Source organism: Hypomesus nipponensis, chromosome 10, assembly GCF_054491055.1.
Source record: "Hypomesus nipponensis isolate SF chromosome 10, ASM5449105v1, whole genome shotgun sequence".
Lineage (NCBI taxonomy): Eukaryota > Metazoa > Chordata > Actinopteri > Osmeriformes > Osmeridae > Hypomesus > Hypomesus nipponensis.
In genome coordinates this window covers 15473687-15493150 of record NC_140370.1, presented here as the reverse complement: position 1 = coordinate 15493150, position 19464 = coordinate 15473687, and the positions used below count along the sequence as shown (strand labels likewise).

General features: G+C 45.7%; 1 protein-coding gene and 1 long non-coding RNA gene across 2 annotated transcripts in view; both read right to left on the bottom strand.

Moving 5' to 3' along the window:
• Positions 1-365, bottom strand: part of LOC146271965 (zinc finger E-box-binding homeobox 1-like) — a 44726-nt gene extending 44361 nt beyond the window's left edge. The window contains exon 1 of the mRNA XM_084707647.1: positions 257-365. Coding sequence (XP_084563773.1) covers positions 257-314 — 58 coding nt within the window. The 5' untranslated portion in view covers positions 315-365. The remainder of the gene's footprint in view (positions 1-256) is intronic.
• Positions 366-11223: 10858 nt separating this feature from the next.
• LOC146271964 (uncharacterized) lies at positions 11224-19464 on the bottom strand. The gene is made up of 4 exons (XR_014767168.1): positions 18104-19464; positions 17100-17228; positions 12214-12432; positions 11224-11707 (listed from the first exon to the last, which is right to left on the bottom strand). It is a non-coding gene; the product is annotated as an uncharacterized LOC146271964 (long non-coding RNA).

Below are 19464 nucleotides of genomic sequence, written 5' to 3'. Positions count from 1 at the left end.
TTTTGCAGGATAGAGCGTGTAACGGTCCACACTGAAATAGCTCGAGAGCCGCTAGGCGGAGAGAGAGAAGCAAGACAGGTATAACGGTACAGCACATTGGAATATAGACTCGCTAGCTACTTCATTGCACTTTAACTCACACAACGTTCTTCCAAAAGTCCAAAAGTAGGGCAAAACAACAGTTGTCAGAATAGGAAAACACGTAGTCCATCCAACTGAAACGATTCCTTTTGTTTTTTTCGCGAGTTTAACTTACCGTTATTCCTTCTCGGGTTCGCCTGTTTTCTGCGCTTACACCTGGGGCCATCCGCCATGATCCTTTCGCTCTGTCTGAATGTTGCCGGAGAGTCCCCCCCCCCCCCCCTCCCCCTCCCGGACCCCTCCTCTCTGCACTCCACCTCCCACCTCCCTCCCCTGCACCTGGTTTACGACACTCTTTGCTTTACGACATCACCTTCTCGAACACCTCAGCGCATGGTCCCTCCTACTGGCTGCACATGCTGTGGTTGGCCGTCCCCCCTCGGCGCCGTGGCCCAACCCCTCGAGCATTTTGCGCAGATACTTGATTCGCTGCCCTGTGCTTTTACTCGACATAATGAATGATGGACAACAGCAAGAGGGTTTTACGGTTAACAAATCGATGAGTGACAACCGTCTTGAACTTATAAACATTGCCGCTTTGGTTGTAAAAAAAACAAAAAAAAACAGGTGGAGGTTTATAATTATTCACATGACGAAGAAGGCGCTGGACTAATCCTGGTGTTGTGTGTAGTCTACCATGAAGCAGGACAGACATAACACTATTATAGTTCGTGATTTGTACTTATTTGAGTATTCAGACAATTACCAAAACAAAAACATCATAATCCTAATAAGGATTATACATTGCAATGATTAAGCCTAGTTAAGCACAACAGACTCATATCAATGATTGTACTTACTAAGCCTGGCCAGCACATTAAGATTTTTTGGGTCTATCGAAATCCCAATGTAGGCTGTAGTCACAAATAAAAACAAATACATTGACCCAAATTTTTTAAAAAAATAACTAAGTGAACACAACGCAAACTGAAAGTGAGTGAGGAGAGACCAGAGTCAGGTGTTGTTCAGGTAAGAACATGATGTCACCATCATTAGTCTGGGATCAGATACACAGGTGATCAATAGTGCTGACGCCATCACTCACAAGCAGGAAACAGAAACAGACTTCACAGTCACATTCTGTTCTCTTGATCTTCAATCGGCCAAAACAAAGTGCGGCCCTCACGTGTTTGGGGCTGAAGGAGAGATAAGATCAAAAGAGAGATAGAGAGAGGAAAGGGAGGATAGAGAGAGGAAAGGGAGGATAGAGAGAGGAAAGGGAGGATAGAGAGAGGAAAGGGAGGATAGAGAGAGGAAAGAAAGAGACAGGAGAGTGAGAAAGGAGAGTGAGAGGAGCAGGGGCACCGTATGGGGGGGGGGGGGGGAGGGGAGTTATGACGATTCTAAGGGCCCCTGACTGACAGGGGCCCCCAAAAAATGAAAAACTATTTTTTATGGGGCCCAAAATTCCTGGAAGCACCCCAGGAGAGGAGAGTGGGAGAGGAGACGGAACCTGCCCCTTGATGACCCAGGTCCAGGCTTCATCCTCCCCTCCGGGCCCCTGTAGGGGGGATCAAAACGCAAGTCAAACGAGAGGTTGGGACGGGTCACAGGAGCAGCATTCGCAGGCCCACCGAGCTATTCTCGTACCTGCCCACGATCAGGTTTCCCTGGGGGAGTGGGAGGGCCCTGGACTGCCCCACCCCCCACCCCCACCCCCCAGCATGGTGGCAGCCTACTGGACAATCCCCCCTGTCTCTCTCACCCCCCATAAGAGCCCATCTCCATGGTAGCTCCACTAGGCTTTGACAGCACTGCAGAACAAGAGGTTGCAGGTTCAAATCCCACACCCAGACGTTGCCATTGGTAAAGGCTTCTCCGCTGACTGAATACATTATTATCACTTGAGGAGGCACTGTGCTTCTGTTGGAATATGTGTGTCAGGTGTTGCGTAACCTACTGTAAGGAAAGAACATGAGACGGGGCGTGATTTATATTTAACTCACGAAAAGAGGAAGGTGGAAAAAAAGGTGCTGAGATGTGAATTAGGCCTGTTTTGCAGAGAGTAGTGTTCTACAAGCTGAACGGGTACACATGGTCTCTCCCTTTCTCTCTCTGACTTTTTTAAAAATCTCTCTCTCATGCTCACACATACACACACACACACATGCACACAGAAACACATACACTACCCAAGCAGACACACTCACCCCCCCCACACACACACACACACACATGTGCAGTCACAGCATCACGGCTGCAGTCAGGTGATGTTCTCGTCCCCTTTGCTGTTGGCTTAATTGAATTTCCTGCTGCGAGTCTGGAGCACGATGAATCCCTCAAAGCCAGGAAGCCTCTCTCCATAACAACACAACTGCAGGTACCATTGTGCAGCTGGATCCTAGAACAAGGAAATGGACTGCTATTATTCTAAGCTGTCACTGAAAGACTCTCAGCCTTAAGATCTTTTTTTTTCTTATTTTTTCTTTTTTCTTCGTGAAATTGTTTAGCATTTTATTGTAATTACCTTCAATGCTAAATCGCCAGCAGCCACTGGGCTCTGTGTTTTGTGTCTTTCAGAAGCTGGGTGCATTCCTGGGAACCACATCTCTAATGACCACTTCCTGTGAGGTTTCTATTGAGATGCACCAGGTTGGGGTAGGAGCTGCAGAAGGGGTTCTACCATGAGAGTGAGGAGCTATTATCAGGCATGGAAACATTTGCAACCTGTTTCAAGAGAGCTTGTGTACTGACGTGAAACCGCGCCATTGTATTGCTAATATGGCCATTTTCCTTTTGTTAGACTGAACAAATCCATTAGCTTTGTGTTGTGTGTTGCTGTACCCATCAGAACACACACACTTACACACACACACAGATAGGTGCTCTGGTATAGAAATGACTAATGTAATTGTGTGTCTTTATGAGTAATGCGAATATAAATCACTTATGAACGAGTGGCCAGGGACTTTTTAAATGGAGTCTCCCCATGGTGAGTGTATGAGGCAAAGGGGAAAGAACAACAGACAAGCTAAGTAATCTACCCTCACACACACACACACACACACACACACGCCTGTGATATGTGGTTGGGTCTCACGTGTCCAGTACTTCAGCAGCAGATGAGGTCAGCCTCCAGGTATGGGCTCTTACTGCTGTAGTGCTAAGTCCATCTGGGACAGTGTGTCTACACACACACACACCATATATACACATCCACTCACACCATATAAACACATCCACACACACACACCATATATACACATCCACACACACCATATATACACATCCACACACACACACACCATATATACACATCCACACACACCATGTCAGAATCAGAAGGGATTTTATTCGCCATGAATGTTTGCACAAACAAGGAATTTATTTTGGCAGGGAGGTGCATACATTAAACATATGGAATATTGAAACGTATATATATATACATATATATATGTATAACATATATACATATGATAAGTTTATATGTATGTAAATATGTATGTTTATATGTATGTTTATATGTATGTATATAATATTGAAACTTATATATATACACATCCACATACACACTATATATACACATCCACACATACACACACCATATATACACACACACCATATATACACACACACACACATACTGTGTGTACATTGCAGAGAGAGGAAGTGAGGCGCGATGCCATCATAGCCTCTGTTCCTGTCCTGTATGACTCAGTCTGTAACCAGAAAAGGTTCTGTTTTAATCCCAGTGCCAGGAACCAGGAACACACCTATTGATTCACTGGTTAGTAAACAAAGGTCTACGGGTGATAATGTGTCTGGTCATCTGCTCACCTCTCACCTGTTGTTCTCTCTCTGTGTGTGTGTGTGTGGTGTTGTCATCCACACCTGTTGACCTGGTCAGCTGGTTGACCTTTGGTTCACCTGCCTGGCCAGATTACCCTTCTGGACTTTGAGTCGCTAAATAACACGTGTCACTGGATCTATTAGAAGCTGAAGATGGGGGTGTTTTACCTTAGACCCAACCGAGGGGTTTATCTGATAACGGCGTCTCTCAATCTATAAACAGCCATTACCTGCTCCACATCTAAACTCCAAGCTGTACCAGAACACAGATGAACACTTCATCTGTGGGGTGTCAACTTGGGAGTTATGTTGAATTTACATTTAGCAGACATCTTATCCAGAACAACTAACAATAAGTACATTCTCCCCGAGGCAAGTAAGGCGAAGTGCCTTGCCCAAGGACACAACGTCATGTGCACCGGCCGGGAATCAAACTGGCAACCTTCTGATTAATAGCCCGATGCTCTACCCGCTCAGCCACCTGAATCCCTTGTCAACTTGTTATGATACATTGCTGTTATGCAGCAATGTTCTCCTACCTACCTACCTACCTACCCACCCATCTACCCATCCATCAAACAACTGGTGAAGGAAAAACAAGATTTGATCAAACAGACCCATTCATGTTCCATATGTATATACATATATGAAACATTACACTTATGTAATGTACAATGCTAATACTGTTAAAACAACATTCCCCACCCCCTCCACCCCAACCGTCTCCACCACCAACCTCCTCCTGGTTCTTGGAAGGACACAAGTAGCTGATCTGTTCTGGGTTGGGTTAGAGAACCCCCGGGTGGAGAGTAATAACCATGATTCACCCTCTCAGGGCAGCAGGCAGCAGCGCCAAGCCTGGGTAATGCCAGAGCAGTCAGTTAACCACATGACACATACACATTATTCCAACAGGAGGTGTCTTAGGGGTTTGGTAGCATAGCGTTTGTTCAGACGTGTAAAATACTACACGCTGTCTGCAGGAGAAGAATGACAGGGTGATTACAGGATGAACCGAGGATTATTCAGGAGCTAAATGCCAGGGAATGTATTTGACTGAATGAAAAGACCTCGGTGTGGAAATGATAAACATGTGTATGTGCTGATGTATGTGTATGTCAGTGACTGTATATGAGGGATGGCACTACAGAGGATTCACAATGACTTCAACCATTTCCATACAGGCATCGTTATATAACTAACTAACTATCCACAGACATGAGGACTTGTAGGGAGTAGCAGCAAATATAAATGTTTGTATAGCCCCCTTTTACAAGTAATGTCACAGAGGGCTTCACATACACCCACAGAACTGCCCTCAACAAACCTTAACCCTCTAGGAAGACAAGGAGAAACTCACAGAAAAACCAATTAGAGGAGAAAAAAATGAAGAAACCTTGGGAGGAGCAATTCAGTGAGGGAAAGCAGGTGACCTCCATGTTCCACGTCATACAGGAATGGAAGTATGGAAGGAAGAATGTCCCAAAGAACCATTTGTCCCTCCATGGGAACCATTTGAAATGGAATTAAGAACCTTTATTCAGGCAGACAGAACCATTTTGCATTCCAAACAACACCTATATAAGGTTGTTAATGAAAGAAACATTCAAGGGAAGGTACCCGAACTGAAAATGGATCTATATTGGGGTTTTTTCTCTCACAGAGTTCCTCTCTCTAGTTATAATTCTGTATAGCGTTCACATTGAAAATCCATGTTTTAAATATGTTAATATGTGCCATGTCACCATCTTATAACATAACATCTTATATCTTACATTGAATAGAATTATTTTAGAATTATTTAGACTTTTTATATTTAAGATTCTTATATGTTTATCGTATGCACCTTTCTTGCCAACTTCCGTATCAAAATTCTATACTGCCCCATGACCCCACTACACCTCACAGAGTGTTGCCGATGACCTCATCTTAGCTGAACCACTCGCACTGTATGCTGGGATACAAGCGGCGTGGCTTCACAGATGCTGCTGTCTGTTGGAACACTGAGCGGTTACGAGGTCGTCAACATGACTCATTTCATCTGACATTATTCAAATGAAAGTCAAACTCTCCCTGCGCATCAAGCCTTTTCCAGCGGATAAATTATGTTGTATGAATAAATATTCCTGGCACAGGAACATCTACCGTACTCTCGTAAGTCAAGTCGCTTCCCAGAACAGCTCTCTGCACAGTCTCTAATATTGAGAAATTGCAATCACACAAACACGTGTGTTTACATTACCTACTGAAGAGCAACAAGGTCTCTGAATCATAGTAAGATGAGAGAGAACGATGAAGAGAGAAAAAGAGAGAGAGTAACTTGAAAGAAAGGAAGGGGAGTGAGAGAGAAGAGAGAGATCAGTAGAGAGAGAAAGAGACAGAAAAAGAGGGAAAGAGAGAGAAAGAGAGGGAGGGAGACAGAGAGTGGGAAAGCGAGAGATAGAAAGAGGCAGGGAGGGAGTGAGACAGAGAGAAAGCCAGAAAAGAAGGGCAGCCAGGGATGATGAGAGGAGCATTAAAAAAAAAAAGACAAATGTGAGGAAACGAGAGAATGGAGAGGCTGGAAGACTCCCGTCAGAATCCGTCTGTCTGTCCCTTTGGGTTAACTGCCTGTTTGCCGACAGGTGTACACCTCTATAGTCCTATTCCTCCACTTCCCCTCTACCCCCCTCTCCCACTTCCTCCTCCCCCAACCCTTCCATTCTACCTCCAGCACACAGCAGTGTGACGTCTCCCTCGTCTAATACTTTGACGCTAAATGCACTTTGTCGATCTCAATCAGCCACACCTCACTTTTCTCTCTCCCAGCATGCACCTTGCCGTTCGACAGCGCGTCTAGCAGAGTGATACAAATCAACTGTAAGATTCATGTCTCTCTCTCTCTCTCCCCTCCAGCCTCGTCTCAATATTTCACTGAATCCACCTCTTCCTCTGTCTGGGATGTTCCCATGTGAGGTAGGTCACGTCAGAATGATGTGTGTCAACACATCACCAGGAAATACAACCTCAGGTGAGAGTGGGCCCGGCTAGTTGAAACTAGGCTAGTTGAAACTAGGTTTGTTTTGGCTGGCTAGGGTACAGTAGGTTAGTTTAAGCTAGGCTAGTTTCAACTAGGTTTGTTTAGGCTAGGCTATAGGCATGTTACTGTAACATTACATCAGTTTAGGCTAGGCTTGTTTACATTAGATTAGTTTAGGCTTGGCAAATTTCAACTAGGTTAGTTTAGACTAGGCTAGGCTTGTTAACACTGGGTTAATTTAGGTAAGGCTAGTTTAATCTATGTAAGTTTATAGCCGGCTAGGCTAGGCAAGGCAAAGCTGGCTGGAGACAAGCAGAAGAGAGCAGTGTTGCTGCTAACAGTAGACATGCAAGATCCTAAGTGCTCCTTCTCAAATTGAACACCATGCAGCGTGTGTAGCAAACGTGTGAGAGCTAAGATACTTAAATATTAATATTTACCTGAGCACACAAAGTATCATCTCCGTCCCCCTTCTCTCTCTCTCTCTCTCTCTCTCTCTCTCTCTTTCCCTCTCTCTCTCTCTCTCTCTCTCTCTCTCCCTCTTTCCCTGTCTCTCTCTCTCTCTCTCTCTCTCCCTCTTTCCCTGTCTCTCTCTCTCTCTTTCCCTGTCTCTCTCTCTCTCCCTGTCTCTCTCTCTTTCCCTGTCTCTCTCTCTTTCCCTATCTCTCTCTCTCTCCCTGTCTCTCTCTTTCCCTGTCTCTCTCTCTCTCCCTCTTTCCCTGTATCTCTCTCTCTCTTTCCCTGTCTCTCTCTCTCCCTATCTCTCTCTCTCTCCCTGTCTCTCTCTCTTTCCCTGTCTCTCTCTCTCTCTATCCCCCTCTCTCTCTTTCACACGTAAAAGAGATTCACAAGTTACTGCTCAAAGCGAGAGGGCCCTCCACTCCTGACTTGAAATGCAAACATTAAACTGTCTGATAGCTGATCCAAGAACAGCAGGATGGGAAGGTGTCTGATCACCTTGAAGGCAATCCACCGCCCTGCCTTCGCTACGAAGGGCTTCAGGCAGCCTGACCTACAACAGACAACTGGGAGAGAGCATCAGGGACTCGATGATGAACGTAGATCCTTGGAGCGGAAACAAGGAGGCTGTTCTAATGGCAAGGGGGCTTATTTTGTTCGGAGATAATTGCACTCAAGCTTTTTAAATGCAAGCCTCCCATTGTCATATTTTAATGAAATTATTGAATCAGCTCAATTTGTGAAACAGCTAATGAAGATATTTAAGAACTTGAGAAGGAACGTTGGTTTTTCAAGGAGCTGGCAGAATGACTAGAAAGAGAAATTTAAATCTTTCTAAGGCTTCTGTAAGCGTGACATTTCTAACATCATAAAGAAGGGTTAACAGCCTTTAGTATGAAAGGAGAGTTCATAGATATACCTCATATATATGTTTTAATTTTGAGCACATTTTAAATGAGTTTAGGATTAAGACAGGAATATATAATTTGTGAAGAACGACGTCCAGGGACGAATAATCTTGCTTTCCATCCGTTCAATGTGGTGTTGTAATGATGGTTCCCTTGAATCCTGTTTCATTAATCCTGCCAACCAAACACTACTTTCAGGGTTAACGAGCAGGAAAGTACTCACATTTATATTTCCTATTTCAATTCCTTTATGAGCTAATTTATGGAAATGAACCATTTAATTTACATTTGTTACAAGCCCTGTTATGTGGATACACTGTAGGAGTGACTGTTGCTAAATTTGTTATCTGCATTGTGGACTTATTAGCACCAAAATGTGTGAACAGACATTGTGTCTGTGTATGAGTGTGTGTGTGTGTGTGTGTGTGTGTGTGTATGTGAGTGTGTGTGTGTGTGTGGTGACCCTGTGAAGCTACAGAGCCAGCTGTTTGTTACTTTCAGCCATCTGTGGAGTCAGATGTTAATCAGGCTGGAGCTGGAGCAGAGAACAGGAGGAGAGGAGAGAAAGCAGGAGCAGAGAGGAGAAGAGGAGATGTGCGGAGTGGAACAGAGAGGAGGAGAAGAGAGGAGGAGAAGAGAGGAGGATAGCAGAGAAGAGCTGAGGAGGAGAAGAGAGGAGGATAGCAGAGAAGAGCTGAGGAGGAGAAGAGAGGAGGATAGCAGAGAAGAGCTGAGGAGGAGAAGAGAGGAGGATAGCAGAGAAGAGCTGAGGAGGAGAAGAGAGGAGGATAGCAGAGAAGAGCTGAGGAGAAGAGAGGAGAAGAAAAGAGAAGAGAGGAGGAGAGCAGAAGAGAGGAAGGAAAGGAGAGAGGAGCAGAACAGAGAGAGGACAAGAGGAGAAAGCAGAGCAAAAGGGAGCAGGATGGAGGGAAGCAGAGAAGAGCGACCAGAGGCAACCAGCGGTGAGAGGACACAGTGTGTTATGTGAGCATGCTGACATGCACTCAGACTTGAAAAATCTCTCTCTCTCACACACACACGCACACTACACACACTAGAACAGACACTCTGCATTCAGCTTGAACAGAAAGTGACTCCCCAGGTGAGTGAAAAGGGCCCCACCACTGTTATCCACCAGACTGCTGGGGAGCATTACCCGCTAGATGTTCACGAGGCGAGCTGAGGAGATTCTTCCATGTACCTGTCAGCTCTAAATGATTGCTCATTTCCTGTGGGCTGGAGATAGACTAATAGCCTACAGCTGGAGACAAGGGCGGAGAGAGAGACAGAGGTAGTGAGAGAGAGAGAACGAGAGAGAGAGAGGTAGAGAGAAAGAGAGAGAGTGAGAAAAAGAGACTCACCTTTTAGCCCCACCATTCTTCCATTGGTCTGTCCACCTCTTCCAAGTGCAGCTACGGAAAGTACCTCACGTTTTTGGGCCTCGCAATGACTTAAACACACGCCGTAACAAATTATATTTACTATACCTGCAGTGAGAACGTGAGGGAGGTTCTCACAGCTCTGGAAGGAAAGGAAATTAGGTCACCACTGTAGGCTTCTGGTACATCACATTCCAAGAATGGAAAACAAAAACAACTGAAGGGAACAGAGAAAGAGAGAGAGAGAGAAAAAAATAAAGTTTTAATTACTTTTCTTTTCACATTGAAAAGGGATAGAGAAAGTCAGGGCATTCAGGGAGACTAAAAGCGGACTGTGTTGATTGACTCACTCAAGCCGAGTGTGCTAATCCACACACACCTGTTGAGCCTGTCTCTACCTCAGAGGAATCTCAAGGTCTTAAGAGAACCCGAGCACCCAGGGGGAGCTATGTCTGGAACTCGTCCTTCACAACACCTCGTCTTCCAACCATGAATTCCGTCTCCTCTCTACTCAACTCCAGAGTGGCATTCCACGATGCCTTCATCGTGTTCCTTTCAGAGCAGAGACATGGGCCGGCTAAGAAAAAACATCCAGCAGGCATCTGGTTGTACTTCACCAGACGAGAGAAATAACTGTCATTCTCAGAGAGGCATGATGGAATCCATTAGGTGCATAGCAGATGAGACATGTTTACTCTTAGAAGCACCATTTTTACCACCACTCAACAATTTCTATACTCCACAAAAAGAGAAGAAAACTTCATTTATTGCTTACAGGAAAGCGTAAAGTTAAAAGTGTAAAAGAAGGGTGTACAGTTCCTACAAAACAAAGTCCATTTCTGACAGCTGTGCTTCCTGGAGTCGCGTGAGTTTCAGTGTAAGCCCGGACCGTGAGTGCCATGTCCAGGAATCCACATGCAGGAGGGTTAGGACTGGCGCCATGTTCCTGCGTGACAAGCTGTGTGCTCAAGGTCTCAGGGGGGCTCAGGCAAGCCTGGCTACACCACACAGTCAGTCCACGCCGCTGTTATCCTTTCCCTGTGTCCGTCATAGCTGGATGTCTCCAACCGCTCGGCTGCACAAGCTACAGGGAAGGAAACACTCGTGTTTCTCCAGGCTTTTCTTCTCCCCCGGCGTTGACAGGAAGGGGTTACTCGACCAGTTTCCTGTTCTGTTCCCCTTACGTTCCTGACGGCTCCGAGGGCAGCTCCGATTGATGTTGAACATTCCCAGGCCCCCCCCCCACCCCCCGGGCGTCTACCTCCGGCCGACAGGGGCTCCCAGGTGAGCGTGTGGGCGGAACAGCTGTTTCTCTCTCTCTCTGTCTCTCTGTCTCTCTCTCTCTCTATATATATATATATATATATATATCGCCCTTCCTCTCATATCCCATCTCTATCACACGTTATTTAAGACTCCCCTTTCCTTCCTGCTTCTCTCTATATCTCTCCCTTGGTCTCTCTCTCTCCCTCTCTCAATTTCTCTCTCATACTTACCCAACCCCCCCATTCCTCTCTCTTTCCATCTCCGTCTCTCTCCTTCTACTTCTCTCCATCTCTCCCAATCATACCTTTACCTCCCCTTCTCTGCCTCTCTCCAGCAGCTTTGCGTGCTCCCTATCCGTCCCGTTTAATGAGGGTGAGGTAGAGCCGTCTCTGTTTACAACGTGCTGGTTACTAGGCTTCTGGGCCATCGGCCTGCCTGTTTACGTTTACTACCAGGCCATGAATGTTGCAGTGGCCCCCGCGCTTTTCCACCGGTCACCTTTATTTCCGCTCGTTCAGTGTGCTGTTGAACAAACTTCAGAGGAAGACCCGACATTGGATTTTGTTTCGGAAACTCGTCAGGGGGGAGGGGTCTTTTTGGGGGTTCGTTGACCGTCGAGGTGTGGGTTTCCACGGTGATAAGTGTACGGTTGAGACACAACAAGCTCCACCCTTGTCCACGCCGAGTCCTCGTAGAGAGCAACAACTGGGTAGCCGTGCATCGTCAGCGACTCCGCGATATGGAGGCTGGAACACGGCCAGAAAGAGAAGGAGAGAGAGTTAGGAATGTGACAACAAGGACCGGAACCAGCCCCCAGAATACCACACTTCCTCAGCCTGGCTAAATTTAGACATGTGATGCACTGTGTTCATCCTCCTGTTCAGACCCCTCCTCCACTCTCCCCCCGTCCCCCAGGCCCTTATCTTAATCATTTCCAGACCTCTCCATCCACACACACACACACCCACACACACATACACACACACACATACAAAGACATCTGACCCACATAAACACAGAAAAACAAAGCTGAACAAGCTGGAGTATTTCCAGAGATCCTAAAGTCACCGCTGCAGGCAGGGGCTCTACCCCCGGGAGATCAGAAACACTCAGAGGGGCAAGACAGTGTGTGTGTTTGTATGTGTGTTTATGTGTTTGTAGCCCCCCATCAACCCCTTTCAGGGAGGGAAGAGAGAGCGAGATAGTAGGCTGTCGACCCCAACCCCAGCTCCAACCCCAGCCTCACCCTCACCTTAGGCTCCACCTCCACCTCCAGCCCAAACCCAGCTGTGAGTGTCATGTGGAGATAAGATTGTGGGTGTGCTCGGCCTCTGCCGTAGCTGCAGCCAACACATTCCCCAGGGCCCAGGGCTCCCAACAGGGGGACAGGGACATCCAAACACCAGACCTGGACTGTGGCCCTCTGGCTGTACCCCCGGGAGAACAGAAACACTCAGAGGTTTTCCAAAGTCTGGAAAGGAGAGAAGAGTTGGAACACACTATAGAAGGAGACATGCATTGTTCTCTAAATGTTGCCTTTTAAGCATTTTTTTTTGTGTACAATTCTTTCACAAGTCCTTGGTCCATTGTACTGTTTGCTTTTGTAGGGAGGTGATATGTTGGAAACAAAGTGAAAGCAAGGATCTATAGGGGCTAACCCTAACCCATTCAAGCGATTCACGAGTCTTCACTATTCATCTTTGAGATAAAAGATTATTGGAAGTCGTCATTGTTTCTAGACCTATTATTTGGACCGTCTAGCAGTATGAAAACTTTGAGAACAAAGAAATTGCCAAAAAGATCTGGTACTACTTATTTAAAGATGAAAAAGAGATTTTCTTTCTTTTTTTTTATCTCCTTCAAAGTGACAAATATCTTGAGCATGTGAATAAGTAAGGCTTTGAAGATGGCTTTGCTGTTCTAAGCCCGTTTCCTGATCTGAGAGGGGAAATTCAAAGAGAAAAATGACCTCTTTTTTATTCTGTGAACACCTATATGGGTAGTATGTGGTTGGAAACCCACTCAGATGAGAGACTACCTGTTCTCTACCTGAGTCAGAATTAACTACCCCAGACACACACACACACATGTACACACACACATGCACGCACACACACACATGTACACACACACGTACACACACACACATGCACAGACATGTACACACACACACACACACACACATGCACAGACAGCACCAAGGTTCATAAGGTGTATCATTTTCCTTCTTTTCTCTTGCACAGTCTCTTTGTCTATCTGTTCCTCTCTCCGCGTGTTTACGTCACTCCGCCCACTATCTCTCTTCATCCCGTCCTCCTGTGTGTGTGTGTGTGTGTATCCAGTATGGACATGCTCATTCCTTCCCTACAGGAGCATCCTTGTGGCTTCCTCCTGGAACACTGCAGGGGAAATGTTGCATCAGTTAAGTGTGTGTGTGTGTGTGTTTGAGAGAGTCTGCGTATGTGTGTGTGTTTCAGAGAGAGTGAAAGAGAGAGAGTCTGCGTATGTGTGTGTGTTTCAGAGAGAGTGAAAGAGAGAGAGTCTGCGTATGTGTGTGTGTTTCAGAGAGAGTGAAAGAGAGAGAGTCTGCGTATGTGTGTGTGTTTCAGAGAGAGTGAAAGAGAGAGAGTCTGCGTATGTGTTTGTGTTTCAGAGAGAGTGAAAGAGAGAGAGTCTGTGTGTGTGTGTGTGTTTCAGAGAGAGAGAGAGTCTGCGTATGTGTGTGTGTTTCAGAGAGAGTGAAAGAGAGAGAGTCTGCGTATGTGTGTGTGTTTCAGAGAGAGTGAAAGAGAGAGAGTCTGCGTATGTGTGTGTGTTTCAGAGAGAGTGAAAGAGAGAGAGTCTGCGTATGTGTGTGTGTTTCAGAGAGAGTGAAAGAGACAGAGTCTGCGTATGTGTGTGTGTTTCAGAGAGAGTGAAAGAGAGAGAGTCTGCGTATGTGTGTGTGTTTCAGAGAGAGTGAAAGAGAGAGAGTCTGCGTATGTGTGTGTGTTTCAGAGAGAGAGAAAGAGAGAGAGTCTGCGTATGTGTGTGTGTGTCAGAGAGAGTGAAAGAGAGAGAGTCTGCGTATGTGTGTGTTTCAGAGAGAGTGAAAGAGAGAGTCTGTGTGTGTGTGTGTGTTTCAGAGAGAGAGAAAGAGAGAGAGTCTGTGTGTGTGAGACAGGCTGGTCTGGAGTGCTGAATGGGAATCATATGACTCTGATTCTGCAGCATGTATCCAGAGCTGTTTGGATGGTTGTGAACAGGAAAGTGGTGCATAGGTGAATTACACACGGTTCTGTTCGTGACTGACTGTATCTGGAAGTATAAACTGACTTAATGGCATCAGTGGTTACTGTTCTGTTACTCAAAAAAAAAAAATTGTAGAACCATTGACAAATTCAAATGATTATTATTGTACATTTGAACACAGTGATGACACTCTCTGCAAACACCTGAGAGAAACTATCTTTTTTCGTTTGTGTTCGACTGCCACAGTCACCCTCAGTGCCGCCCCGCAATGCAACACGCTTATCTTTCTCCTCCGTCCATCCGTCGTTCATTCGTAGTCCGTCTTTTTTCTTTCCCCCGCTCTATTTCCCTCTCTTTCCTCCCTCTCTCATACTCAGCGTCATCTATCCATTCCCCATTCCCTTTGTGCCGTCTGTCTCCTGCCTGTCAGTGGAGGGGCTGGGCTCCTCTGAATAACACATTGATTTAGCTCTCACAGCGCTGATTCTAATGAGCACACGCACCTTCTTACGCGCACGCTTTCACAAACACGCACGCCTGTTCACACAGGCGTGCACACACGTAGACACACACAGGTTTGTGCACACACACACGCTGGCTTCACACAAACATCTATTCGCACACACACACACACAACTTCCATTCCCTTCCTGCCGGTTGAGAAATGGAGACGGACACCTCTCCTGTTCCCTCCTGTCTGCCTGGCTGAACCAAGAGAAAATGTGTCTGGAGTGATGAGTTTGTACCAGGAGGAAATCAATTAGTCCTAATAAGGTGCTTCCTGTGTCGAGGAGAGGGAGGCAGCGGGGGCGGGGGCAGGCAAGTGAGAGAGAGGCATAGAGAAAAACAGAGAGAGACATAGAGAGAGAGAGAGAGACAGACAGAGAGAGACAGACAGAGACAGAGAGAGAGACACCTGTGGCTAATTGTGACTCAACACACAAGCCCCAGGCCACCTGCCACTCTACATTAGAGCACCCGCCTTCAAATGCTTCACCACCAGAGAGGACGGATAGAGGACATCAAGTCACAAATCATTCTCTCTCTCACACACACACACACACACACAATCTGACATTCTTGATTTCCCTCTCCTCTCTATTCTGTGTGACTCGTCTCTCTATCTCTCTCTCTCTCTCTCTCTCTATCTCTCTCTCTCTCTCTCTCTCTACTCTGTCTCTTTCTTATTCTATCCCTCTGCCTCACTTTCTGATTCACCTCTCCCTCTACTCATTCTACCCCTCCGTATAGCTGTCATGGCAGTGGGACACCCCTTCCCTCTGCAGCACAGACAGGGGGAGGGGAGGGGGCTCCTGGGGAGTCGTTTAACCGGGCGTCCCCCAGGAGAGAAGCCACACTGATCTGACAGCATGTATTCACCAGGAAAATGCATGTTTTTGATCCTCAGTGTTCAAAGCTGAGCTTGTCTGGGCGGAGCCCCAGGGGAGGACTCTGATTGGGCCAGACTGTGACTGGAGTGCCTCTCTCTGGCCTGGATACTGAGGGGGTAGGGCCAGGGCCAGGGCCTAGGCCCCTTGAGGGGGGATCAGGACCAGGACTAAACCCAGGACCATGGCCAGGACTAAAGCCAGGACCAGGACCAGAATCAAGACCAGAAGTACCATGAGAACACAACACACCTGACAGAACTTGAACCCTCCCACCAACTGAAGCAGGTCCCCTGCCCCGACGGTGTCCCGTCTCCCTCTCCCGAGACCGACTGGAACTCAGATCACTCATATTCCTCCACATCTCTCTGCCTCTCACGGAGAGACAAGTTCAGGGAGCTCTGATTCACACGCAGTATTTAACAAGCTTACAGGTCGGCTCTTCTCGAAGAGAGGGATGCATTATTCAACAAAGTGAATGTGACTCATGGGGGCGGGAGTTAGGTGTTCAGCACGGGGAGGAAGTTCTGCCTGCCGCAAGTCCTGGTGGGATCCAGATATCATGATACCACATTATTAAGTAAAGACATGTCGTCTGTGTAGTCTATGGTTTTCACTGTGTGTTTGTGTGTGTGTCTCGCCAACGCTGTGTCACACCTTTGTCACCAGAGTCTTTCTCAAACAATAATTACTGAGCAAGCAACGGGCCTGACAGCGATGAGACACAAACACACTTTTGGGTGTGTAATGTCGAGTCTAAATGTGGACCAGATGAGGGCCTGCTCAAGCCCGGTACCCCTTCAGTTCATGACATCAGCATGGTGAGCTAATTGCAGCTCATTAGCAGAGAGGGGTGGTGCAGTGACTGTTCATTTTCATTTAACCTCCTTCTCCTCCATCTAGAATAAAGCGTGATGTCACTCCATGTGGCGCAGAACTCCCTCTGAGTCCAACACAGCTGTGCGTCCTAACACAACCTCCCCTCTATCTCTCTCTCTCTCTCTCTCTCTATCATACTTGGTCTCTTTTTCACACTCTCTCATTCTTTTTCAATCTCCTCTCTATCTGTATCTCTGTTTCTGTCGCTTGCCCGGTTGGTTACTGCACAAGTTTTTGGTTAGGCTACGGACAGAGAGCGAGAGAGGAAGAAATAGCAAGAGAGAGAAAGAAAGAGAAAATAATTTTTCACCCTCCGGGTTTAAGTGAGGTAAAGGAACATTGGCCACGATATGGAATTATGAATGTTATAAAAAAACATTTACAAGTTTGGATACAGAGCTTATAAAGCAACCGTAGCCCTGATCCCCAGTCCTTGTACAGCCAGGAAAAAGGACACAGTTTTAAAATAGCTCAGCATTAGATAGCTATCGTCTCTCTCTCTTAAAACCTAGCTACCTGTAAAAAGGCTTTCACAACATTGCTGGAGAAGTGAACGATACATCACGGCTACACCGGCCCCTAAGATGTTTGGTCTGCAGTTTCGTTTAGGTTTCGCTCGTCTGTGGCGCGGTATCACTACCTGCTTGTCGTTTCAGTGTTCTTGTCGGTAATGTAGAAGTGTTCTACTTTAGCTTGGCACAACCTCGAAAATGGAACCAAGAATGCAGACGCCATGTTGAATTGCAGGGGTTCTTACAGAAGGTTTTCACTGAGGAGGCAAAGGCATTACGTTCAGAACGGAAATACATTCCAACAGCTAATTTTGTAATGCAGCATAACACACACAAAACTATCAGTTCTGTCATGGTACATGATACAGTATATATGGTATTCATGATATGGAGAACTGTGCTGAAGTGCTGAGGCAGAAGGCTGGTCTCTGGCTTCTGAAAGTGTCTGAAGAGGAAGACGTTTGACTCCAAATTACAACTTCCATCAGTACAGTATTTACTGCAAATAGACAGCTGAATGAAAAACTGCTGCTTGTGGAGTGGAGTAGGACAATCTCTCTCTCTCTCTCTCTCTCTCTCTCTCTCTCTCTCTCTCTCTCACACACACGCACACATACTTACTTACACACACACGCACACACAGACAGGATCAGGAATCCTTGAGGTGGTAGTATGCAAAGAATTCTCCATCACCGCCAATGATCTCATTAGCGCAAGGGAGTTGTGGGTAGCGCGGATTTAGGCTCTCCTCATTAACACTGACTGCTATGTAGTTCACGGATACGGCTACTGTAAAGGGAATACACTGCCTTACAGGAAACATCAAAGCTTTTGATGTTCCTTTTGCGCAGGCCTTTATTTATTTTTGCACTTCCTGCCGCATATAATTTCCGGATGTTAAGCCCGTCTGCAGAAATTAGCATTTTATACTTTTACACTTTTTCATAGGTTCCACACTGAGGTGCATCGGGTTATCTTTTGAAAACATGTTGACTACATGACCTTTCAATACAATTGAAAGACACACAAAATACAGATATTTGTTTTCTATTTTCTACATGGCAGACATTTTGGGTCTAGCCAACATCAATCACATTTACATTTAGAAGACGCTTTTATCCAGGTGACTTACAGTAAGTACAGGGACATTTTCCCCGAGGCAAGTAGGGTAAAGTCCCTTGCTGAAGGACACAACGTAATTTGTCACGGCCAGGAATCGAACCAGCAATCTTCTGATTAATAGCCCGACTCCCTAACCGGTGTCTGAGAGGAACAATGGAATTATTGAAGTGTGTTATCTCTCCTCAGCGCCTGACACGTCAAGATGATGGAGAGATAGTTTCCTTGAGAGGATGAAGGAGGTGCGCCTCTTTTCATGTATATATATATTTTTTTGTATCTCTTGTTCTCTCTTGTTCGGCCCAATTTTGCAATTTCTTTTCAGAGATCAGGCTAACAAGGTTGTTCTGAGATTGCGAGAGGCATATGCCGTATGTAAGGGGCACTTATTATAAGGTTAAGTGAAGTGCTGCCTTTCTAAGGAACTTTTCAAAAAGAAGAGAGAGAAGAAGAAATACAGAATAGTCGACTCAGATTATATAGCCAGAATGTATTAAACATCAAATATCAAACATTATGACCTTCTTGTTTCTCTTAGTTTCAACCTTCTTTCACATAAGTTGAGAAAATAAAGAAAATACAATGACTTCAGAGCTCTGATGAAATAACCCCAAAATAATAAACCAAAGTGCATCTACCCGGGTAGTATGTTTTTGTGTGGTGAGAGCTCGTTCTTATCTGTATGATGCAATGAAGGAATGGTGAGTAGAATACAGTCCGTGTTGCAGGCAAGAGGACCGTGCACGCCCTCTGCTCTTCTGCTGCACGTGTCCAACGGCGAACTCGTCCAATGGAACCTTCCCTCAAATCATGTATCCAGAAAGAAAAAAAACGTGCATAGCAGGGCAATAACTCTCTCAATAACTTAACCAGATCTGAAAATATAACTCTTATTAAATCTTTGCATTCACTACATAGCCTACATGAAACTCAAGCACTAGCATATTTAAGCAATAAGGTACGAGAGGCAGTACTTTATCGCCAATAAAGTACGTGTTCAAGGGTGTTGTTAGGCCCGACGCGCAGCGTTCACGTAATAACATAGCTTCAACATAGCATGGAGTTACTTCAAATAATTAAACTCACGTTCAACTACGATTTGTTTTTGTTTTAAACTTATCCAATACACATATCATTAATACATTTTCACACAATTTTTTAAACAACTGAATTAACAGCAGAATAGAAATGTTATCTTTAACTTATCTTATTATCTTAAATATGTTTAATATACCTCTTGCTCACAATCGTTCTGATGTAAAACGGTTTTCTTCTTCTTTCTAAAGTAGCAGTTTCCCCTCTATACAGCCCCACCACTGCTACTGCCACCTACTGGACAAATATGATGTGCAGAGAAACATAACTAAGTAGGCT